The sequence below is a fragment of the Sebastes umbrosus genome, chromosome 10 (assembly GCF_015220745.1).
Source record: "Sebastes umbrosus isolate fSebUmb1 chromosome 10, fSebUmb1.pri, whole genome shotgun sequence".
Classification (NCBI taxonomy): Eukaryota; Metazoa; Chordata; class Actinopteri; order Perciformes; family Sebastidae; genus Sebastes; species Sebastes umbrosus.
Genome location: NC_051278.1, coordinates 2,711,552 through 2,737,378, shown reverse-complemented (window position 1 = coordinate 2,737,378; position 25,827 = coordinate 2,711,552). Strand labels below are relative to the sequence as shown.

Sequence of the window (25,827 nt, the reverse complement as noted above, 5' to 3'; positions counted from 1 at the left end):
TCCGACCAAACGGTCAAACTAGGCAGCGCTGATCAAATATGAATCAATATTCTGCTACTGTAATGACTATTTCTCTCCTCAGAGGTTTTCAGAAACATCGTGTAGTGTACCGTTTAGCTGTAAAATGAGAATGTTTGCTCCGGCTGGTGGGCGGTGCTTGGTTTTGGCTCGACTGTTTTCAACATGGCGGCCCGGGTCACAAGCTTTCTCATTCTTCAACATTTCACACTTGACTAGTCAATCAATAGAATCTGTAGTTTAAATAGTTGATCACAAGGTTTGGCAGATTGAAGTGGAGGCGAGACACATCATCATAATCTAAAATATATCAGTGTTTAAGTTTTTCAACACGTATCTGATCCGGCTGAGTCGCTTCTCTACTTTATTTTCCACTTAAATCGGAGTTAAAAGATGTATTCTGGCTTTAGGGAGGTTCGTTTTTCTGCCTCACAACCAAACACCAGAGAGTTTGTCCTGTGGGGGCTTTAGAAACATTCATTCTCGCTACGGGTCAGGATGTTTCCTAAACTCTTTCCCTCAGCTTAAGTTAAAAAGAGAGATTTTCTCATGGCAACAAGACAACACATCCTCTGTTGTGTTGCCATGCTGAGCACCAAAAAGCTTCTCCACTGTAATGTGTTTTAATTTGACTTTGCTGAGCAGCAATTTCCAAAGCTATCCAGCAAGCCATGTTTAATGGACATCAAAACCCATCTTCAGCGGGCTAATGCAACCCAACGACATCTTTAATGACATAATGCAAACCAATGCCGTCTTTGATTAAATAATGCAAATGTAATGTTTCGTTGTGTAATAGAATAATGCAGCATAAATTCGTTACTTAATGGGATTACGGTAGCTGCAGTAATCACTTGTCTGACGGGCTAATGCTGACTGAAGCAGGAGGTCCCCGCGGTAATGGCCTGCAGGATGGCGGCTGTTCTGGGACCGCGAGGGATTAAACGAGGTCGTCTGTGTTTCCCCTCTGCTTCTGCCACTGTCTCTCTGTTTGTCTCCATCTGTCCTCCGTCACATTCTCAGTCTAACTCGCTCGTTTGTCCGTCTGTCTGTCTCTCTCTGCCCCTCCGTCTGTCTTCTAATGGAGCTCACAAAGACATTTTCTAGTAGAGCTGTGCTTCTCAAACTTTTTCTGTCATTCCCTCCGACGGAGGAAGAAATGTTTTCACGCCTCCACGCCTACGATGGTTGTTTCTTAGAGTTTATAGTACTGGTATGTTAAATAGGTTGGTAGGATGAGGGTTGAACTTTATCAAACCACTTTTTTATTGGCGTGACTGGGATGTAATCAGGGTCTGAAATTAGCACCCGTCAAATGCGGGTAAATTGTTGGCAGTGGTGGATAAAATCGTCAGATCATCCGCCACTTTGGCAGACAACCGGTTCCTAGTTGTCTGATTCTTTGGCATGTCATACCTCCGTGACTATAGATTCCTTTTATTGATGCTTTCCAACAGTAACGCATGCACAATAACGTAACAGCATACGCACGCTGTATCATGTTTCAGTTTGGGACCGGAGCCATGGTGGCGGAGAGAAAAAGAAACACTCAAAAGCGTGGCGCTACTAAACCTGAAGGGACGCACCATATTTTTCCCTGATAACGCGACACTGTGAACAACAAATCTGTGTTTGAATCAGCAGGATGAGAGTTTGTAACGTTAGCTGTTAGCAGCCGGTGAGCAGCACAGACCTGCCTGGTTAAATAACGGAGCTACTAACGAGTTGCCATTGAGTTACATTGTGGTGTGTTCAAGCTCTGTTCTGTAACAATTAGTAATGGGTGAAGGAAAATTCGATCGTCATCGTGATGTGTTCAAATGTAATCTAGTAAATCCAGTTGTTTCAAGGAGATGTTTTCACAGCAAAATAAAATAGATCATAGAGAGAGAATTATGACCTGTTTAACTTCCTAACACTAACATTATCTCTCAGCAGCTTATAACACATCATTCAACTACTAATGCCAAGATTTTTTTTTTTAATCAAAGCAAATATTTAAATATTTAACACTGTAATTTACAATGCAAATAGTGTTTTTATGTAAAATATATTGATCATTGAATGACATCAGATCTAAAATGTTATTCCTTCATTTAGTGCAGAGATTTCAAAAGTGGCAGAAACACTTTCTGAGTGGCAGGAAGTGAAAAGACCCTGAATGTTTCTAAAGGTCTTCTTTATTTGTTGGGTTTGGTCTCTCCTCATCTGCCACCGCCTTCTTTATTATTTATATTTAATGTATTTTATGGTGCTGTTGAATTGCTGCTAGACCGCCCCATTAATAAAGGTGCGCACAGGAGAGAAAACAGTTTTTTTTTTGCAGTGAAAATGTTGTTTTGAACGGTTGATCGACAAAAAATATGGACTGAAGCAGAATATGTTGTTAGATAAAAACATGTAGTGAATTTTGGAAATAATTACGATCTCTCATTTTGATTTACCCCCTTTTCTTTCTTGAAGAGGGAAGCAGTAGAAGCTACTAGAGAAGCTTCTGTTCCACGAGGCATTTTCTTATTTGTTTTTCTGTCTTTTATTACATTAGATTTAATTTATTAAAGGTGCTATATGTAACTTTCAGAAAATCCTTGTTATAAGTGAACTGCAGTCAGCATCCTGTTGTTTCCTCTGTAGGCACAAGCGATCATCCTGGGCATCGGCCAAAACAGTGACGTGACATTACATTATCATATATCACCATTTCTGTCATGTCCAGTCTCCATGTAAACTAACTAGCTTGGCATTTGCAAATTACTTCATCAGCTAACGTTACAAAGCAAAACCATCCCGAGTCCTTCACGTAGAAATCAGTCCACAGGCTGTTATAGGCAACCGTGAAAGTCGTGGAGGATCTCAGTTTTTAAGTTGCATTACAATCTGTTCACACAATGGTAATACAAAGCATTTAATACATGTAAATTCTTACATGTAGCACCTTTAAATACAAAACTTTTGAAATTGGGACGTTACAGTTGCTCTATAAATATATAAGAAAAATAGAAATAAAGGAGTATTTTAAATTATTGTAAATTATGTACATAATGCTACAATATATAATGAATATATATAGAATAATATGAATAATATTATAATTTATGGTGCTGTTGGATTGCTGTTAATAAAGGTGCGTGCTGGAGATAAAACAGTTTTTAACTGCAGTGAAATTGTTGTTTTTGAAAGGCTGAACAACGACAAATATGGACTGAAGCAGAATATATCGTTAGATAAAAACATGTAGTCATTTTTGTCGACCCTCCCGGTTTTCCCGGGAGATTCCTGTTTTTCATCGCCCTTTTCCCGGGTCACAATTCTTCCAAATTTCTCCCGATTTACGGCAAATTTCCACACTTTTTTTTTCTCATTTTTGTTATCTCAATCTGTTTCTGGCGCTGTACGGAGGGGGCGCGCCCCACAGTTTGAGAACCACTGGTTTAGAGACCAAACAAAAGTTGGAAATTTCCAACTTATGCAAACAGTGACGCACGAACACACACACATGCATGCACGAATGCACACGCACACCAGATCTCCAGTGAAGGTCGTGTCACAGATTGAATGTTCCCTACTTTTAAAGATAAATCAATCTTCCATTAATGGGGATGTTGTGTGTGTGTGTGTGTGTGTGTGTGTGTGTGTGTGTGGGCTGAAGATACGCTGCTGTACTGAATGTGTTAAAAGCTTGTGGACGCACGTGGGTTCACAGAAATGTGTGTGTTTGTTTGTGTGTGTATTTGTGTGGCTCAGACAGTCAGATTGCTGATCAATAGTTGTGATTGAAGGGCCCATTAGCCATCGGAAGCAATAGAGACAGCATCACTCTATATGACAAGCTCTATGGGAACACACACACACACACTAACACACACACTCTCTCTGTACGACAGGTAACAAATTAAAAGCTCCAGTATGATGAATATGCATTCACCATAAATACATTTAACAGCCGACTGTATACCGGCTCTGACTGTAACTCAACACTCACTCATACACACACACACACACCAGGGGTTATAAACACACTTTTGTTTTCATTTTGTTTTTACGACCAACTTTAAAGAGTCTGAAGTCATGATTTACATTTACACAAGAAGAGCAAAGGAAGCGAGGAATGGATTAAACAGTTTATTCATCTGCTCTGCTGTATGGATGTATAGTAGGAGCGTTACGTCATTAGAAAACTACAGAAGTTTGTGGGCTTCTAGTGACTGAAAGTCTTCAGACGGTTATCGGGTCATTAAAGGGCGTTATTAGTGGTTATCAGCCTCATAAATGTGGATCAGTGGGGGCATTCTGTGTTAAAGTATTCATGAGAAAAACAACAGTCTGAAAAAATTTATTGATGGAAACTTTGCACCTTAAACCATCTGAGCAAAATGGTTTAAGTTTTATAAAATAGAAAATTGGATAAATGGCAAAGCAACCTCTCCGTAGAAAACATTTGGATTCTGTTTATTTAAAAGATTCAGGTTGAAAATGAAGAGCCATATATCTTGTTAATGGTACAACAATTCTCAAGATCACCACAAAGACTCAATAACATAAGAGAGATTTCCTTTTTAACTTCTATTCTCCTCTCTCTGTCTGTGTCTGTAGGAGGAAGGGGACTCCAGTTTCTACTGCGAGCTCTGCGATAAGCAGTACGTGAGACACCAACAGTACGACAACCACATCAACTCCCACGACCACCACCACAAGCAGGTGAGTCACACCACCTTTAACAAGGCACCCGGCGGTCTGGTTGATCCCGCCACGCTACACCTTAAGCCCTCCTGACCAAGGTCACGGATTCATTACATCTCAGGGCCGTGACGGCGAGCACTCTGCTCCGGTTTTCTGTTACACTCACTGTGGTCCACGGAAATCACACAAACACAAAAACAATATCAGCTGCAAACTTCTACTCATTGATTTTATGTCACGTGAAGTTTTTAGATTCAGTGTGTGAGTTACACTTTCAGAGGATATCGTTCACATCAATAAATAAAGAGGCTCCGTATAGCTGCAGAACTTGCCTGAGAATCATCACGTTTTTCAGTTGTCTTCTGTATCACAGTAATCCACTGATAGTTGTGTGTACATTTATGGGGACATTGCAATCAGGAGCTGCGAATAACTAATTCCGCATACTAATTAACGGTGCCAGTTTGCAAACAGGGATCAAGTTGTAGCCAAAAGCTGACTCACTTCCTGTTTACATCCCCCAAAACTATGATTATCTACCAAATAGAAGTCAAAAAGAAAAGTAATATAGCAGAGGAAATGTTGCAAATCAATGAGCAGAGCCGCTTCTTGGTAATATTAGATTTCTTAATGATTTTTGCATCAATGTGATGTAGAGTTGTGATTTGCCAGTGATTTAAGCAGACAGACGTACCATCAGGAAGCTAAGTAATGTACTGCTGTGGACGCCACGTTAGTTCAGATCAGAAAGTCACACAATAACACAAACTAACTAACCAATAGACCAGCAACTCCCCTGTTCTGAGAGGTAAAATTACTGTTTTGTGAATGGAGTCTGGTGGCTTTGACAGCAGCGATTGCACAGGGCTGTCTGACGGCGAGGTAAGGCGGTGAAAATATTCTAAAAATAGCGTACACTTAAACGGATATTGATTTTTTTAGGTGTTTAAAATGAGTTTTTCTGCTGCTACCGTCCACAGCCGCTTTACCTCGCCGTCAGACAGACAGCCCTTTCTGACGGAGAACTGAAGCCGTTATATCGCTCTCTTCAAAGCCACCAGACTCCATTCACAAAAACAGCCTTATACAACCTTTCAGTTATTTCCAATAAAATAGTTATATCAGTGCATATTTTTTTTTTTAATATGGTGGCATTAATGGGGTAATAATAAACCTCATAATAATGAGATAATATAAGTTGATGTTTGTACAATATTATAGGCTACTCTCAGTAATACCTTCAAAATCAATGAAAATTGGTAATTGTCGTATTATAATGCTAAAATTCCTCCTCCTTTTGTTTCAACGTAATACTACTGTATAATGATGTGTTCAATGCTGTGACCTGTTAAACACTTTTCTGTGTAATAACCACGAATCAGGGCTGTGAAATGCGACCAAAAGCCTTTGAATGCTCATCATGAAGATTTTTCTGTCTCTTTCTTTGTTCTTGAGGGAACTCTTTATAGACCTAGATTTAATGCTAAATAAGTAAATCTAAAAAACTCATTAATCTCTTCAGAAAAAAAATGTTATTACACTTCTATCAATACCAAAAATATTAATGACAGTTATCTAGGGCATCCTTCTAGGTTAAAATCAATAGCACATATTCGCTGATTATATAATAAACACACAAGTCATCAATAATGCACCGTGTTTATCTAAAGAAATAGGCTTTGTGATGTTTCTCTCATCACTTATTTTACTTTTTTTTTCAGCGTAATGTAAAAAACGTTTGTTCCTCCATATATAGTGGGATGTGGAGGAAGAACGACTTCGCAGATCTTGCAGCTGTTTGGGTGTTTACAAAATTATAGGTGCTGGGAGGAATGTATTCGCTGCAATTATCATTTTGTTCACTTCTAGCGAGCGATGAACGAGGCGTAATATTCCTCACAGTTAGCTGTGTGTTCAGAGTTATTAGGTTTACTTGAGGATGCAGAGCATTTAGGGCATATTGTTCGAGACTGCAACACTTGCAGGAAATGGATTTTCTGGCAGTAATATTCTCCATCCAGCCTGCACGCGCACACACACACACACACACACACACACACACACACACACACAGGGAGAGTTAAGCCGCCCGTCTTTTGGTCCGCGGTCAGTCACGGTCCCATCTTCTTTTGGAAATGAAGTGGTTTTGCAGACGTCACAAGCACTTGATGTGCTGCTGTGACGGATGCAGACTTTAGGAAGAAACAGGCAGTTTATCCGACGTTATTCTGCTTAAAGAGGCTGTGTGTGTCTTTCTAATTGAATTGATAATTTATTCAGTGAGATCTGTTAAGTAGCAGAAAGGTGACACGTTATTTGTTGTGTTAGTTCTGTGTTCAACGCTCTGGATCGGAAAGGATCCCAGTCGTTGGCTCTTTAAACACAAAGCCGTTGTTCATTACAGATTCAATGTGTGAAAGCATCAATTATCACTATCATCTATTATATACTAAAAGGACGGTCCTATGTGTCAGTCTTCTACTGGGGGAGGTAGAGTATATGTTTGCACATGTCCAGAGCCGATAAACTTCATCAAATCAACAATTAATATACAACAACAACAGTACTTATGCTCATTTCACCTGGTGCCAGATTAATAAACGTGAAAAAATGTGCATACACAGTTTCCCACCGATAAACTGGTATTTATAAAAGAAGAATGTGTGGTGAGAACTCGTACATCAGGTGGACATGAAATATAATCTAAAAGTAAAAACATTACTAATATCACATTATTTTTTGCACGCCGTTCTGTAAAAAAACAAATCAAAGGCAGATTTATAAACTTTCTTTTAAATAATTGTATCTTTTTAAAATGTAAAGCTACTACGAGGAACTTTAATTTCTGATTCACATCATAATTATGTACATTTTAGGCTGCTTTTATTGTTGTAGTCTGGGTAACGTGACGTCATATCCGTTCCGTATCCGGCAACCAAAACAAACCTCAGAAAATAGAAAACGTTGGAGGGTCGTCGTGGATACGACCTGCACCCTCACATGTTAAATCCAGCGTGGTAAACACTACACATCCAGTAAAGGATGGAAACACTTTGGGTTTCACACATTGACAGGAAAAGCAGAGCTAGACATCACGGCTAAAAGCTGCATGCTAACTCTGTCACGGACAGGAAACGTTATCGTATCGCGGTCAAATGGGCCGACGCTACGAGTGTAGAGCACCCATATACTGACATTTATGTTAAATGCATTCAAACGGCCCCGATGGAGCTGATCATGGACATATGAAGAGAACGGAGCTGACGGGAGAGCTAGAGACCAAAGTTAGTATAAAACATTACATGTCCCTTCTAAATTAAAAAGAAAATACCACTAATCTGTGAGGGAAATGTCTTTATTCTTTGATTTTTGGGTTGCTGGAAATAATAAATAATTCCTGTCAATGACTGATATATTTGACTTCAGGACATCTCTGACTACATACATGCTGAAGATCAAACATTCTTACTTTATTAATTTAGATATTTGCCAAAGTAAAAGTCCCTAGAAGTGTATGATTCAACTTTTTCTCATGGTCTAGTGTTAAAAAAGTTAACAAATCGGCACCCAAGAATGAATCAGGAGATGGGTGAATCATCCCTGCTCTACAGATCAGGCAGAATAATTTGGGTTTTACGTTCCGTGTTTTTATGACATGTGTCTCTTAGATTTTCATGTAATTGTCTGCAACATTAAAATATTATTTGTAATGAAGAACTTTATTTTATACGTCCCGTAAACAAAAACACTCTAAGAAGTTTCCTCGTGTCTCTGACTGAGTCACACAGCGGTTGATTTACCTCTGTGGTTATTTTTAAGGTTTGTGTTGTGTTGGTTTTCTATTGTGAGGTTTTCTTGTCATTCCCCTGTCCACCCCTCACATTGTATGTTCACCTTCTAAGAAACGCTGGAGCTTCACTGCAAGCTTTATAAAAAAAGACTCTTCATGTGTCTTCCTGCCTCCTGTCTCTCTTTGTCCCTCCGTGTTTCATCTCTCCGTCTATTTCGGTCTGTTTATCTATTTGTCGGTTTCTCTGCTCGCCGCGCTGTCTGTCTGTCTGTCTGTCTACCTGTCTGTCTGTTGTCATCTGTCTGTCTGTCCTGTGATATGAACCCACCGCTATATTATTATTATTATTATTATTGTCACACACACACACACACACACACACACACACACAGTATCAGTATCTCCGGCTTGCAGACAGCTTGCAGACGGAGCTCAGTAAGTGAATTAAGCTGGTCTGGACTGTACTAAAGCTGACACTGGCTGACTTAGTGAGCACACATAAACACACACAAACACACACACACTGATAAAGAATTGCAGAGCGGACGACAAACACACACACACACACACACACACACACACACACACACACAAACACAGAAGCTAAATGCTGCATGATAAACGTTTATAGACAAACTGACCTCTTAATCCTACCTGTTAAAGTAAAACTACTACTATTTCTACTACTACTACTATTAATCTGAATAATGCATGTGCTTGTCGTGCAGCGCCTCAAGGAGCTGAAGCAGAGGGAGTTTTACAGAGCGCTGGCCTGCAGGAGGCAGAGGAGGCGCAGGGAGGAGGTGAGAGAGGAGCGAGCGCTGAGGAGGCTCCACAAGCATGAAGAGAGGAGGACGGGGGATTGGTGAGTAACATGCACCGCCACAGCATCACCTAAAGGCAGGGTTTCCACCGACTTTTAGTCCCTGGAACTACTTTTCAAGGAAATCAAAAGGTGCCCATTTGTGTCTGTGTTTCCACCGCGGTCTAAAGACCTGCGAAGATTAAGCAAATTAAGTCTGGCCCACACTAAAAGATGTTTCAAACCTTAACAGATGTGTAAAATGTGAGAGAGCCCACACATAACGACAAGTTCTGTTCAATTGAACCGTTTTGTTCCTATAGTGTGTGGAGAGCAACACCACACACTAACAGATTCATTCATCAACAACAAGAGTCCTCACACGGAAAAAATAACACGGGAATCTTGCGAAATCTCCAGCGATTTAAACGTGACTTTAGTGCAACCAAACATGACGGACGACGGGCAGGAAGAATTAACGATGTTAGTTTTTGCACTACTTCATAGTACATACTTCATACTTCATGGTTGGGCTTAAAATCAGTACGTAAACTAAGTAAAACACCTACATAAGAGGCGCCGCGGTAGCTCACCTGGTAGAGCGGGCGCCCCATGTACCAAGGCTAAGTCCTTACCGCAGCGGTCCGAGGTTCGAATCCGACCTGCGGCCCTTTGCTGCACGTCATCCCCTCTCTTTCCCTCCTTTCAAAAACTGTCTCTGTCAATAAAGGAAAAAGCCCAAAAAATAATCTTTGAAAAATACGTACAGAAACAACTAAAGAAAACACGTCACAAACATCAATAAAAAACAAATGTTACTTACGTAACTTGCAAAACAAAACACAGGTTAAAAGTCCGGTGTTTGTTGGGCTCTGCCTATCATGAGTACGCATTTTAGCCTTTTCGTGTGTGATTTGGACGCCATGCAATGCAAACGCCAAAGTTAGGTTTAGATAAGAAAACCGCTCAGTTAGGGTAAGGGAAAACGTCATGGTTGGGCTTAAAATAAGTACGTAAACTAAGTAAAATACGTACGGAAACAACTACAGAAAACACGTCAATAAAAAACAAACGTCACTAACGTAACTTACAAAACAAAACACGGGTCTTGAACACCGGTCTCCTGGTTGAAAATCTGGTGTTTGTTGGACCCATCCTCCTAAACTGAAAAGTGGTCTTTCTCGCTCTTTATTCTACGTCGCTAACTCTTATCGTAGTCGGTACAGGTACCCGGAAATCAAGAAAGGCGTTCTTGTTGCGCATTATCTTGGCATTTATACGCCTTTTTGTCCAAACAGGCTGTACAAAGTGTTGCTTTTAAGTTTCACTTTAACTTTAACAACGTAGTAGGTGTAGCAGGCCCCTACTGACCCACATCTATCAGGCTTATGATGACTGATAATTAACATTTAATGAGCTGATAACAGTGGAATCGGGTGGACAAACACTGTCGCCCTCACATGCTGTTTGTCTTTAAAAAAAACAAGCTTTAAGGCGAATGATAAACAAACACGGAGGTCTGGGAACAGACGATGTGGATCTGGCTGCTGAAAACATGATGAGAGTTCATCTGGCGAGATACCAAACAGAGAATTTGGTCTCTCAAAATATATATACGATAGCACATGAATGCAAAATTTGAAACTCTGAGCTGCGAGGCACAACCTGAAGACGCCCACGCAAAAAACCAAAATGTGAGTCTCCGCCAGAAAATAGTCCCCGAAGACACGATGAAACATCCACGACTTCTAAATCCACGCAGGGAACGTTTGGATTTGAATACTCGCTAACCGTCGAAGGCCTCCATATATTTAATAACATGTTCTGACATGTTTGTTTCACACTGTGAGTAAAAATAAAACTGCAGAAGAAGAAGAAGAAGAGACATCACTAACTAGCTCCCTGGTTACAACCAGCGTTGGCACAGCAACCGATGAAATGCATCTCACTGTGCTTGATGGGGATAATCAGCGCGGCTTTAAAGTGACCAATCACGTTGAGCGGCTCAAGCCGTGTCTCGGTATCGGCTGTCGCTGCCGTCTCCACATCTGCAACAAAGCAGCTTCAGGCACAAAGAGAGAGAGAGGAAGAGGAGGAGAGGAAGAGCATTCAGATTGATTTTCAGCTGGATTTCAGTTCCGCTCTCCTCTCAGCCTCCTCAACACTCGTCTCCTCGTCTCCTCTCCTTCTCCGTCTCTTCCTCTCCTCTCACCCTCCTCAACACTCGTCTCCTCTCCTTCTCATCCTCTCCTCTCACCCTCCTCAACACTTGTCTCCTCTCCTCTCACCCTCCTCAACACTCGTCTCCTCTCCTTCTCATCCTCTCCTCTCACCCTCCTCAACACTTGTCTCCTCTCCGTCTCTTCCTCTCCTCAACACTCGTCTCCTCTCCTTCTCATCCTCTCCTCTCACCCTCCTCAACACTTGTCTCCTCTCCGTCTCTTCCTCTCCTCAACACTCATCTCCTCCCCTTCTCTTCCTCTCCTCTCACCCTCAACACTCGTCTCCTCTCTTTCTCTTCCTCTCCTCTCACCCTCCTCAACACTCGTCTCCTCGTCTCTTCTCCTTCTCTTCCTCTCATCTCACCCTCCTCAACACTCGTCTCCTCGTCTCCTCTCCTTCTCTTCCTCTCCTCTCACCCTCCTCAACACTCGTCTCCTCGTCTCCTCCCCTTCTCTTCCTCTCCTCTCACCCTCCTCAACACTCGTCTCCTCCCCTTCTCTTCCTCTCCTCTCACCCTCCTCAACACTTGTCTCCTCGTCTCCTCTCCTTCTCTTCCTCTCCTCTCGCCCTCCTCACCGATTGTCTCCTTGTTTCCGCCTCTCTTCGTCATCCTTTTCCTCATCCTCCTCTCCTCTTTTATCCTTTACTTTCAATCTTTCATCTCATCTCTCCTTTCAACACAGCCTTTTCTCTTTTCCTGTCCTCTCATTCTCTCTGTTTCATTTGTTTCCTCTCCTTTTTATTCCTTTACTTTTAATCCTCTTCTCTACTCCCCATTCCTTTTGTTGTTTCCTATTCTCTTCACGCTTGCATCTTTCCTCCTCTCCCCTCTTCCCTTTTTCATTTGTTCCTTTTCATCCCCCTCCTCATTTCTTTCCACTCATCCTTTTTTCCTTTCCTTTCCTTATCATCCCTTTTCTCCTCCTTTCCTTTTTATTTGTTTCTGTTCATCCTCACTTTCCTCTTTCCCTCCTCTCCTTTTTTCTTACATCCTTTCCTCATTTTGACTTTTATCTTGTCCTCCTCTCCTGTCCTCAGTGCTCCAGGTTCTGGTCCCATGTTCCGGTCCACCACGGTGGCGGTCGACCCGTCAAACCAGACCAGACCGGACTTCGTGCAGAACTGGGGCGACGTCCATCCGAGCGGCGCCGCGCTGGGACCAAGTAAGAGCTTCTGTTATCTGCATTAAAGGCGTGTAGTCGTCTGCTTAAATAGTTAATGAGTGTGTGTTTGGTTTTGGTGATGGAGGCACCGCTCTTCATACTGAGGAATTAAACCGAGTGCGGTCGGCTGCAGCGATGCTGACATAACTTTATCGACAGCAGAGCAAAGAAACAAACAGCTCTGAAATCTTTGCAATGCTCACAGAGGAGCGTTTAGGGGAGAAACGGTCCACAACATAACAAGTGGAACAATTATAAACTCAATGAAACATTGCTGCGGGGCCTCGGTCACACAAGCAGAACGTCACACTGAAATCAATGGAGTTCAACGTTGGTGAACTTTGTTACACGGATTCCTGCCGTTGACCAAAAGCAACCCGTCTCGACAGAGCTGACCTTTAAAATACAGAGTCGGAGAATAAAGGACGCTATCGTATTGAGTCACACCACCGAACATGATATAACCCGGCTCTGCTGGAGTGTAAACTGCTCCACAAAAGAGATGCATGAGACAGGAGTGGGTATAATATTAACCCTCTGAGACCCACTATAGAGCCGTTTTAGTCTTTTTTAGGGGGGTACAGGGGATCTTTAGGGGGAGATAGCAGGTCAACAGTAGATGTCACATAGAAGTGGTGTACATCATCTGAAAGCTGGGAACCTGAAGATTAATTTGAGATGCTGCTTTATTATGTTTCATAAGTTGTTGCCGCAATTTTGGGGGTTGATACCATTTGTTACACAGATTTGGTGCTAAATTTAACAATTTATTTCTCTAGTCTGATCATCCATCCTCTGAATGCTCTAGGTCTCTAGTCTGATCCATCCATCCTCTGAATGCTCTAGGTCTCTAGTCTGATCATCCATCCTCTGAATGCTCTAGGTCTCTAGTCTGATCCATCCATCCTCTTAATGCTCTAGGTCTCTAGTTTGATCCATCCATCCTCTGAATGCTCTAGGTCTCTAGTCTGATCCATCCATCCTCTGAATGCTCTAGGTCTCTATAGTTTGATCCATCCATCCTCTGAATGCTCTAGGTCTCTAGTTTGATCCATCCATCCTCTGAATGCTCTAGGTCTCTAGTCTGATCCATCCATCCTCTGAATGCTCTAGGTCTCAAGTCTGATCCATCCATCCTCTGAATGCTCTAGGTCTCTAGTTTGATCCATCCATCCTCTGAATGCTCTAGGTCTCTAGTTTGATCCATTCATCCTCTGAATGCTCTAGGTGTGTAGTCTGATCCATCCATCCTCTGAATGCTCTAGGTTTCTGCTGCAGAGCTCAAATGCACAAATGTCACTTTTACTGCAAAACCTTTTTTTATTATTTATTTATTTTTGCTATATTAGTGATATATTACTTTTCAAACGAAGACATGCAAAAGAAAACGGCACCGAGATACGCCTTTCCTCAACTAATGCAGTCAATATTTTGTCCTCCCCATTCATCAACTTATTAGAAAACACCTCTTAGCACGAATCTATTCAACAGCGCCACAAACCTTCAAAATGACCATGAAGTTTGAATCAACACCGCCTCTCCAAAACACCTTCAACCAAAATCTGAACATTAAGAAAAGTGTCTGGAGTAATATTTTCCAATTAAACGTGTCGTTCAGTGTGAATTGGTTCTGATTCAGGAGGTGATATCGGCTCCCGTCAGACCATCTCAGGTGGATTTTAGGGTGCAAGATTCATTTTTTTTGAAATACAGAAAGCATGAACATGAAATTTAGCAGCAGCGTTCTTGTGGTTTCAAAGAAACAATCAATTGTCACCACAGTCTTTTCCCTGAAAATAAATCATATTCAGAAAAGTTTTTCTCATTTTAAAAGTTGATGGAAAAGTTCAACGACTGCACTTAAAGTCGAACCTCTCCGAGTGTTAAATGTGAAAGTATCGGAGGAGTAATAATTCATTTCCCTCCTAAAAACGTCTCGAATGTTTAACAAAAGAGGTTTCTGGTGTGAGTGGAAGGCACATTATGGATTACTTTTAAAGTTATGAATCATCTTAAAACCTTCACTCAAGAAATAATTTGCCTGAATCATCATCTGCCACTCTGATGTATAGACGGATGAATGTCGGGCAGCATGTTGAGCTCCGAAGTGGAAATTACATGTTGGAATAAAAACCCTTAATCTTGTTTTTTTCCCCCACACACACACATTCATCTGTGTGCTTATGTTTTTTTTCTTAAGTCCATCCTACACCCATTAATCACATTCAGATGTGTTAAAAGCAACAAAAGAGGAGCCAGGACGCTGAATAAATGCATAAGGAGCTTACTGTATGGGAAGTCTTAGAAAATGAATGCTATTCTTCTACGTGGATCTTCTTCTTCCTACCGCTTTCTTTATAGTCACATAATCCTGTTATGTTTTTTAAATGTAAGCGTTGTCTAATCCTTTCTTCTCTCCCCTCCACCCAGAGCCTCAAACCCCGCTGATCCAGCCCTTCCTCCCACTGGACCCCGCACTGGAAACCAGTCTCCTGGGCAACGCGCAGTGGCCGTACGACCCGACGGACGCCAACAGCACCACGACGACGACCACTGAATCCTGCATCCTCAACAACGACATGACCACCAAAACCAGGCACTTTAACAAGATCCCCTGGGCTCATAATTACTCAAGCAACCCCATTATGACCAATAACATCCCCACCACCACTAATGGCTCCATTTTCAACAAAAACTTCAGCAAGGAAATCACCACCGGTAACGCAGCAGACATCAACACTAGCAGAGCAGACGTCCAGTCCGTACGCGGCAGACTCCGCCCCGTGTCCTTTTCGCTGCCCAAAAGGAGCTGCGTCCTCCTCCACCAATCAGCCGCCGTCTTCATCCAAGCCTCGGGGAAGCAAGAAGGCGTGACGGCGCAAGAGAGAGTCAAAGACGTGGGGGAGAAAGTCGCAGATCAGCAGCTCAAATCTCCAGTATCTGTGGACGCTGTAGGTGTGGATCACTGGGGGGACACTGGAAACCAGTGCAGTGGGGACATTAAAAGTGCAATCCAGCACTCTGAGGCTGGAGCCAATATGTCTATTGTCTCTGGGACCGAAGCCCAGGTTTCTTTATGTAATCGCAATGTGATCAGAGTCGAGGACTCTGTTATCAGCGGGAATGGAGGCCAGCTCTCCTTATGTAATGACAATGGGACTGGAGCCCGAGTCGGCGGTGAGACCGGGACTGGAGCTCATCTTTATTTAAACAGTGTTAGCACAGTTGTGGCTAAAGATTCAGTGCGTAGAGACAGCGAGGCTGAAACCCATGACGATGACGAGGTGAAAGATTTGCTTTGTCCTGCAACAAATCAGCCTCAAAAATCAGTTTTACATGAGACCAAAGAGTCTTCAATCCAGCCCAAAGAATCAAACGGCGCTAAAGACGCAACTTCTTCGCCTCCAAATCGTCCCAAAGAGCCGTTTTGTCGAGTCCTGAGCCGAGACGGCAGCCGGGTTCTTCTATGGCCGTCGGAGATGGTCAGCTACACCAAGACGTCGCCCTCCATCTCCTTCAGCATCAACCCTCTACTGTACGACTTCAGAGCACACAACAAGGCCAAGGAAGGGGGCGAGGAGAAGAAAGGAGGGCGGGAGGGAATAAAGCCGCCTGTGATCAAACAACCCGACTGCCAACGGAGGCAGGAAGTTATGGAGGGAGGAAGGGAGCTGAAGATAGATGAAAGGGAAGAAGAGGATGAGGCAGGAAATCCTATAGCCCATTGTAGCGGCGGTGGTGACGGTGCTCCGGACCGCTGCGGCTGCCGTGATGAAAGCGCTTTAAAATTCGTTCCCGCAGAATGCCACCTTGCACCGACGCCAGGCCTTCAGAAAACAGGCAGGAGGAGGAGGAGGAAGAGGAGGGGAGGAGTGAGGAGAGGAATGAGGAAGAGGGGGAGGAGGAAAAGAGGAGAGGAGACGGATAGAAAAGACTCAGAAAGGGGAAGGAGGATAATAAGCGGCGTTTCTGTGAATCAGATGTTTGAAGGCGAGAGGTTGAAAAGAGAGGGCGCCGAGAAAGAGGAGCGCAGAGAAAAGGGGCTATTAAGTAATCTGGCGGTGCATCGGCTGGTGGGAGGGAGAGAGAGGAAGATGAGGGGAGAAGAGAGGAGGATAAGAGGAGATCAGCCGGAGCGAGAGAGGGTAGGTAGAAATGACGAGAAGCGAGGAGAGCTATTAAGTAATCTTCCTGTGAATCGGTGTAATCGGTGTAACCAGCTGTGTGTGCAGGTGAAGAGGGAGGCCAGCCAGCATCAATCCCAGCAATCAGCCTCCGGGTGGGGCCACGGGCTCAGAAAGCTCCTCTGTAGGGGTGCAGCATGTAACTCACTGATTAGCCCCGTCCCCGGGTCTGTAACAGAGACGCCACGCTGCCCTGCAATTACGCCCGACCCTGCTCAGAACGACAGAGAGATACACAAAAATACAGGGAGGCAGGAAGGGCAGAGAGATGAGGAGCGGAGGAATCCGAGGAGGACGGAGATAATAGGAGAAGACGCGTTTAACCTCGTGGTTTCTTCTCCCTGTCGAGGAACATCACGCGAGCTGCAAATTTGTCTTGTTCCTGCGCCTCGCAGGGAAACAGCGTGCGATCCGGCGATTAGCCTCGTCCCCACTCCCTTTAGAGAAACAGCGTGCAGTCAAAGACAAACAATACCGGCAGGACACAGCCGCCCTGCGTCGGGCCTGGCGCCACGCTGCTCCGCACAACAGACAGGAATCAGATCAGCCGGCGCAGACGTGACCCTCCCCAGCAATGCCATGTCAAAGGAAGCGATGTCGAAGAGAGCAGCCGCCAAGAGGAAGACGGCACCGCCCGAGGCCGGGGAAACGCCGAGGAAGAAACGGAAAAGGGGAAGGAGGCAAGCGAGGCGAGCCGTGTGTGATCCGAGACAGGAAGGAGCTTGTGTCGGGTCGACCGCTGACCTCGGCGTGGAGACTGGGACAATCCTGTGCGGTCCAGACGGCAACGGGACGGAGAAAAACTGCCACTTAGTCTGCAGGACAAAACACAGCGTGTGTCATAAAACGAATAACAGTGAGCCGGACAACTACTGCCGCTGTGATGACAGTAACGGCGGCAACGGCGACGCCTGTGCAGGCGAGGGAAAGAGGAAGTGCCGGACTGACTGTGACACAACAAGCGACCACAGTCAGTGTGATAAAAAACACGATGACGCTACTCGTGACAATCCTGACGACAATCCAAGCTGTGGCGAGACGGACAAAGACGAGGGTCGCTCTCCTGATCACGTAGACAAACCTACCTGCAACACCGCGGACACACCTGTGGACTTCTGTACCTGTAGCGTGGACGCTGACCGCTGTCAGTGTGAAAACAAGAGTGAAAACGTGTCCTCTGATACTGATAAAACCACTGATGTTTGTGAGGAAGCTGCAGCTCAGAGATCAGAGTGTAACGACGGCTGTAACTGTAAAACCAATGACGCATGTTATCACAATTGTGATTACAACAACACACATAACAAAAGTGGGCTGAATGAGGAGGTTGAAACCAAACCGCCGAGTCACATCCAACACAACCTCTCTGATCCAATTGATCAGAAAACCTGCAGCCGTATCGATCAGGGAAATGGAGACGATATTGACGCTGCTCAGTGTGATTATCTTAGTGATTGTAATCGCTGCGCTAATGTCGTTGGCGTCAGAAATGCGACAGAGGCTGACGTACTGAGAGAGGCGGAAAGAGATGCAGAGAAAGAGAGGAAGAAGGTGAAGGAGAAGCAGGAGGAGTGGGAGAAGGAGTGGGTGAGGAGGAAGGAGAGAGAGGACAGGGAGAGGAGGAAGGAGATAGATTTCTACGCAGAAAAGAGGCCTCGTTTCCCCCACGCCCTCCCTCCGCAGTGCGTCCCCCTCCACGCTCCCCTCCTCCTCCCGCCTTCCTCCTCTTCCTCCTTCTCCTTCCGTCACACCATCATCCAGCATCACCTCTCCCTCCTCCCGCCGCCGTCGCACCTCCCCGTCCACTCGTACCCTCACCTTCTCACCTCCTTCTCCCCACCTCTCACTCTTAATCCTCCACCGCCTCCTCCTCCTCTTCATCCCTCTTTCTACTCCTCATCCCCCCACATCCCGTTCCTGGAAGCCCCCGGTCCGTATCCCTTAGCGACGGCGTTTCATCCCATGCAGAGTCACCACCACCACCACCACCCGTCTCTGTATCCCCCGCATCATCCTGCAGTCCTGCCCTTACAGGTGTTGTTCTAACAAATGCATTAAATACACTCATTAAAGGTGCATTCTCACATTTTTCTAAGTTGTCTGGGTGAAAGCAGCTTGCACGTGTCATTACCTGCATACTCGACACGCGAGTGAAAACAATTTCAAGTAGAAAAACAATGCCGATCTTTGTTGAAGCCAACCCCCCGGCAACCTCATCACCTCGTCCAAAACACTCAAAGCACTGATTCACACGTCTGAAAAAAAAATGATGGCTAATTATCTTCATCAGTCGCAATCCTGCTCCAAATGAGCCTCAGGTGTGCAGCCAGTGGAGTCGCAGCGGCGGGGAAACACAGCTGGGCTCGTTTCCCCTCGGCAGAAATCAGGCGACGCTCCTGTTTTGCATTTTAAACCGATGATTTGCTCGGTTTTAACGCGTGTTGGAAACTATGGTTTGTGACTTGTAAAGGACAAATCCATCAGATATCTTTCTGTCCTCCTGAGAGCTTCTACTTCAGTTGGTGATTTCCTACTTTTCCCTGAATGGCGTTGGAGACAGATGTGAAGTCGTTGCTCTCAGCTGGAGGTTATTAAGAGCTGATGACCCGCTTGCCTTTTTAAGCTAGCCATATCCTCGGTTAGGAAGTCTGTTTTTCCCCAGTAGAGGGTTTCTAAATGGTTGAAACAAGATCCTGGGGTTTCCTGTCCAAAATTAATGTTAAAAATGAATATATCTACTACGTTACTGAGCGGTAAAATGATGATTTTAACAAAGAAAAAACAATCATTTTGTCACAAACGTCTCTGAACAGCACTCGTACATTCAACCTTAAAAAAGGCTCAAACTAGATAATAGTCGTGTCCTAATTCCTTTCAACACACTAATTATGTGATTAAATTAAGTTCACTCAAAGATGCCAGTATGTAGGGATGTCATGAGAACCAATACTTCAGTACCAAGCAATGTCAAAATTCTGAAAATAGTACAACAGGTATAGTAGGTATCGTCAGGGTTCAAGATTAATGGTGTCCCGGCGTCCCGGGTTTGGGACCATAAACTGTATATAAAAGTGGACGTAGTCACCGTGACGGACCAGAAGTAACACGAGGCGACCAAATTGTTAGAGTTAACTTTCATGAAGTGAAAACACACTGTGAAAGGGTTAAAGTTGTAAGACGAAAACAAAAACAACTCCCAGACCGGACAACGCCGTGGTAGCGACCTGTCAATCACAAGGTAGCATCCCCTGCTTTATAGTCTATCTGACTCTAAATGGGACCATAATTTACTAAATGAACATCATGCTGTATTGAAGAAGACTTGAAACTAGCGACTGAGACCATAAACTCATGTTTACAATGTTTACTGAGGTAATAAATCAAGAGAGAAGTAGGCTCATTTTCTCATAGACTTCTATACAACCAGAGGAGTCGCCCCCTGCTGGCTGTTAGAAAGAATGCAAGTTTAAGGTTTCAATTTCAGACCCGGAGTTGTCCACAGATTGGGACGCAGTAAACTCACTATTGACGCGTCCAAGTGATGCGTCCTATTGTGAACAACAAATCTTTGTTGAAATCTGCAGGACGAGAGCTAGTTAACGTTAGCTGTAAGCTCCGTGCAGGACTGTGCTGCTTACCGGCTGCTAACATTTAACGTTAACTAGCTCTCGTCCTGATGATTTCAACGCGGGAGGTGCCATTGATTTACATTATGATGCGACTCTATTCAGTAAAAAATAGTATTGGCCAAGGTAAATTCGCACGTTCTGATATGTTCAAATGTAATCTTGTAAAACGTAGTTTTTGGCGAGAAACCTGAATAAATCCAGATGTTTGAAGGTTTCACTGCAATACGAAATAGATAATAGAGAGGGAATTATGAACTGTTTAACTGCATAACAAAAACCAGTAATAAAAGAGGGGATGTTGAAGTACATGGGATTTATTGTTTTACTTTAGTTTTTTACCGTGATATCGAACTGGTATCAAGAATCGTAGAGTTTCACTGGTTTTGGTATCAACTACTGAATTTCTGGTATCTTGACATCCCTCCCTGTCTGTGGGCTAAATCACAAAGGTTTTTGGTAAATAGTTGATGGATATTGAACTGCATGAAGGAAACTGAGAAGCTGCTCACAGCTGGAAAAGATTAATTCATGATGATGGTAAAAATAGCCTCAGGAACGTCTCAGAAAAATAAGAAACTTTTTAGGAAAGCATTTTGTTTTCTCTTTGGGAAGTTTAATTGGCGTTTTAAAGTAGTTTGATTGACGTCAGATTGGAGAAAGTCAAAATAGAAAATGAAAAGTAGAACATGCTGTATGGAAATGGTGTGTTCCTGCTGCATACAGGCCTGCCGGTGCTGTCATTAGTGTATAAATTGTGTGTTCCAGCCTCTTCTGAAGTGTATTTTTCTCTCTGCGTGAGAGTTGAACGTCAGAGCAAAATGTTAAGTTTGAAATAAAGCTCTTTGCTCTTTGATTTTGAGGGACTGACTCCAGCGTCTGACCTTTCCTCTCTTGACGTTTTAGACTGTTGACTCTCTTCCATCTCGCTCCATTGCAGCTGCACTAAAAATACCCCGAGAGTGTGGTGGATATAACTTTACATTTAGTGACTCATGCGAGGAAACAAAGGCCAAAACACACACTGAGAGAGCGAGAGCGACTCAGTGCGTCATATGACACACCTTCAACAGGACGGCGTCCTCCAGAGAGAGATTTGATTGTCAGGTAATAACGAAATAAACATCCCCCCCTCAGTTGTCACTCATTGGTTGCTTGTTGCAGCTTGACAGGTGATTTTCAACACACATGTCTGAAGCATCTCGGGCACTTTCATTCTTTCATTCATATGCAGGAAGTTCAAAGCGTTTCCGTCTGAGCCCCTCAGGGTGGATTCTTCCTTTAAAGCTACAGACTTAGGACAAAAGCCACATGTGAATACCAGTGGATCCTTCTTCTTTCTTCAAATTCTCCTCTTTCGAGTCCCACTTGTGCTATTAAAGGGAGAGTTCAGGTGTTTGGAAGTGTGGTTGTATGAAGTACTTAGTATCTATAGTCAGTGTATTACCTACAGTAGATGGAGTTTAGAGAAACAGATGGAGTACCAGCACGGGAGCAAAGCGATGTACTGCTGTGGACGTATTTTAGACACCTGAAATAATCAATATCAGTTTAAGTGTACGCTATATTTAGAATATTTTCACTGCTTTACCTCGCTGTCTGACAGCTATACAGTCCAGCGGGGCCATCTTTGGATGATGTAGGCTAATACAGTGTTTCCCACAGGATTTTGAGAGACTGGCGGGTGACCTCGGAAGCCGAGAAAGGTTTGAACATTTTAAAGTTGAATGCATCAATCTGGAGCACTTTGAAAGCAAAATTACGAGGCTAGATCTCTGAAGAACTTTGTGTTCTAGTAAACAATTTAATCATAAAGGTTTTATGGTTATGAATGCTGAAAATCACACAGCATAAGCACGGTTAACAAGACGGGATGCCCGACATCGCCATTGCGGACAGTCCGCCCCGGTTGACAGTCCCTCCCCACAGCGAGAACTCAACGGCAACCCGGGCAGTGGCGAGGTCCGGGCGAGGGCTGATGTAAAACTCACGTTCGTGCTTCTCCAAGCAGGCCTCGGTCGCGGTGCACCGTACGATGCGCCCGGCGAGGGGCGAGCCCACCAGTTGAGAAGCGTATAGATATTTTGGGTTCATTATGAAACTGTAACAGGCTCGATGTCAGATCACTTTGATTTCATTTGAATTAGGCTACACAACGGTTGATTATGATTGGATAAAAATCCACACTCTGCTCCACCGGTTTCAAAATGTGGATAAATATATTATTCATTGTTTTTTTTATCGGGCATCAACTTCGCATTTAAGCACGTATTGTCGGGAAAGAAAATAGATTTGGAAGCGTAAATTGCGGTTACGTGAGACTCAGCTGAGACGGAGCCGTGCAGACAGCTGCTGACCAGATTAAAATGAGAGAACAGTGTGGACATGCACGGGGTGGACGGGAATGATTGAAACGTCTTTTTTACCGCGTTGCAATATCGGGGACTTTGCGGGAATACAGTGATTCCCAACCTTAAGAAGAAAGTGGGACAGGGCTGTAAAGTGTGAAGACAAAGTCACACAATAACACCAGCAACTCCCGTGTTTACTATTCAAAAAACACTGTTTTTACAATGGAGTCTGGTGGCTTTGGCGAGAGAATAAATAGATACAATGGCTTCAGATCCCCGTCGGAAAGGGCTGTCTGATAGCGAGGTAAAGCAGTGAAAACATTCTAAATATAGCGTACACTTAAACTGATATTGATTATTTCAGGTGTCTAAAATGTGTTTAGCTGCTGCCAACGTCCACAGCAGTACATTATTTGCTCCCTTGCTGGTACTCCTGTAAACTCCATCTACTGTAGGTAATACACTGACTATGGACCTCATACAAACACACTTCAACACACCTGAACTATCCCTTTAAGTGCATCAGAAACACCTCACAGTTAACAAAACCTCCAGAGACATTCAGACTTTCAGAGATGTGAATGGTGGCAGTAACGATAAGGGAAGTGCAGAGTAACTCCCACACTTATAACACATTGTTTTTCCTCCTCTGAAGTTGAACATCTGGCTGCGATGGCTTTGGGGCACAACTGGCAGCGACGACTATAGATTATTCTGGTGCAAGCAGCAGCGACGACAAACAAACAAAAAACAAATACAAATATGCATGAAAATTAAAAACCCAAGAAGTAGGTTTTTGTGGGCGGATCACCGTGTTTCACCATCCTCATTCTCAGACAGATTTTCATGCACACTGTAAAAATACTTTGGTCGTATTGATCCTTTACATACACAGTTTACAGCGTTGCAGCCCTGCGGTGTGTTTGAACAGGTAGCGACATGAAACTCACCACTTACATCTCCGAGAAATAAAACCCTATTTATCTGGTGTGACGGCGCTCATACGTGCTCTCTTCCTGTAGCTCTGTACCACGAGGAGGTTTGAAACCATTATGTTCTCTATGAACGTATTTATTATTGTGATATAACTGTGTACATTAGAGAAGAAAAATACGCTGTTATTAGATGTATTTTTGTAGAGAAACCTCAGTTGAATGAGGCACAGTTTTTTGTATCATGTACTCTGATGCTATTTTAGCTCGTAAACGAACTCCCTCACCGTCTTGATTTGTCCTCCTGTTAAAGCTGTTGTACATAATGTTCTTTAAAGTTAATCAATGAACGGGTTAAAAAAGACCTTCAGAAAGCAGCTTGGTCTAAGAAATGTTAAACTAATATTTGGCATTTTTGTTTTTGTGTAATCTGATTTGACTCCATATCCACTGATATTATCCCTGCTAATATAATAGAGAAAAACAAATGACCCTGAGAATGGAAATAAACGAGTAGACTTGATATCAGTGTCTCTTGTTGTCACTTTGTTTTCTTTCACAGAGAAACACCTGAAAATGACTCCAGACAAAACGTGTGAATCGATGCCTTTTAGCGCCACGTACCTGTGATTTCCCTTGTGTGTGTGTGTGTGAAATAATAAAGATGTAAACGTATAAAGACAATAAGAGTACGGAGCTCATTCAGTATTCAATATTTAAATAAAAAACTAGAATAACAACCTCGTGGTTGTAGGTCTCCGCCAACCAGTCAAGTCTAATCCGTTCATTCTCGAGTCCAAGAGAACTCACATCACTTGTCCACTGGCTCCCAGTTAAACACATGACGAAGACTCTACTCACCACTTCGAAAGGCCTCAACAGCCCGGCTCCTCTCCGACCTCCTCCACAAGCACGGCTCCTCCTGATGCCGTCACGGTCTGCTGACACCAACCTCCTGCACGTCTCTATAGGACCAAGTGCCGAACCTGGTGGTGACAGGACATTTTCAGTCGTCACCCCGTCTCTGTGGGATTCAGAGATTCATTACCAAACCAAATCAAAACTGTCATCATTCAAGAAGGCCCTCAAAACCAGCCGATTAGACTGTTGTTAGGCTATTAAATAGAAATTATCAGTCGCTATAAGCCCCATAGATGTGGGTCAATAGGGGCCTACTAGACCCGCTAGTAGGTTTTATCATCTATTCACATGGTAGATCGCCGAAAGAAGGTATAAAAGAACACGACCTCTAGCAACAAAACACAGGTCTTTCACCCCGGAGACTGGAGTTTGCAAAAGTAACCAAGTGTTTTTTGTTGTATAAACCTAAAGAAGTGGTAGTTTTGTTGCCAAAAACCTAAAGCAGCCTTTTTGTTTGTGTTCAAAACGTGACTTTTCATTCAGTTTTACATGTTAGAACGTGTTACTTTTTAGTTTCACTTTGACTTGGTGTAGCAGGCCCCTAATGAGCCACATCTATGGTGCTTCTTGCGACTGATAACAGTCGAATCGGGTGTCAAAACAACAACTCTTCAGACTTACCTCCCCCGTCCCAACATATTTTTATTTCCTAGTCGACACCGTTTTAGTGTTATCATTTCTTTCCTGAAATATCGCGTTCACGAGAACGGGAGGTCACTGTGACCTTGATCTTTGACGGACGGACGGACGGACGGACGGACAACCCAAACACATAACGCCTTCAGGCCATGGCTGTCACCGGCGTGGAGGCATAAACAACGGATTATAGACCAAGAAAAAAGACGCCAGTGAATTCACACACACTCCCTCAGTTGATCAGATGCTTTGGGACTGAGACCTGTGCATGTGTGTGTGTGTGTGTGTGTGTGTGTGTGTGTGTGTGTGTGTGTGTGTGAGAGTGCGTGCGTGCGCGTGCGCGTGCGTGTGTGTGTGCCTGACAGCTGGGACCATCATGTTCAATGATTAAAATAGCGTCAAAATTCAACATGTTCAACACCTGGGGCTGTGTGAGTGTGTGTGTGTGTGTGTCTTACATGTGTACAATATTTCCATCTGTCTGTGTGTGTGTGTGCGTGT

The 25,827-nt window shown here is 43.7% G+C and overlaps 1 protein-coding gene and 1 long non-coding RNA gene across 3 annotated transcripts in view; one reads left to right on the top strand and one right to left on the bottom strand.

The window, feature by feature from the left end:
* The window catches only part of LOC119495848, a 69,893-nt gene extending 49,784 nt beyond the window's left edge, over positions 1-20,109 (top strand). The window contains exons 2-5 of the mRNA XM_037782725.1: positions 4,612-4,716; positions 9,217-9,353; positions 12,552-12,676; positions 15,107-20,109. Of these exons, the coding sequence (XP_037638653.1) occupies positions 4,612-4,716; positions 9,217-9,353; positions 12,552-12,676; positions 15,107-18,906 (4,167 nt within the window). The 3' untranslated portion in view covers positions 18,907-20,109. The remainder of the gene's footprint in view (positions 1-4,611; positions 4,717-9,216; positions 9,354-12,551; positions 12,677-15,106) is intronic.
* The window catches only part of LOC119495849, a 75,824-nt gene extending 50,725 nt beyond the window's left edge, over positions 1-25,099 (bottom strand). For both annotated transcript variants that reach the window (XR_005208576.1, XR_005208577.1), the window contains exon 1: positions 24,631-25,099. This is a non-coding gene — a long non-coding RNA (uncharacterized LOC119495849). The remainder of the gene's footprint in view (positions 1-24,630) is intronic.
* Positions 25,100-25,827: the final 728 nt, after the last annotated feature.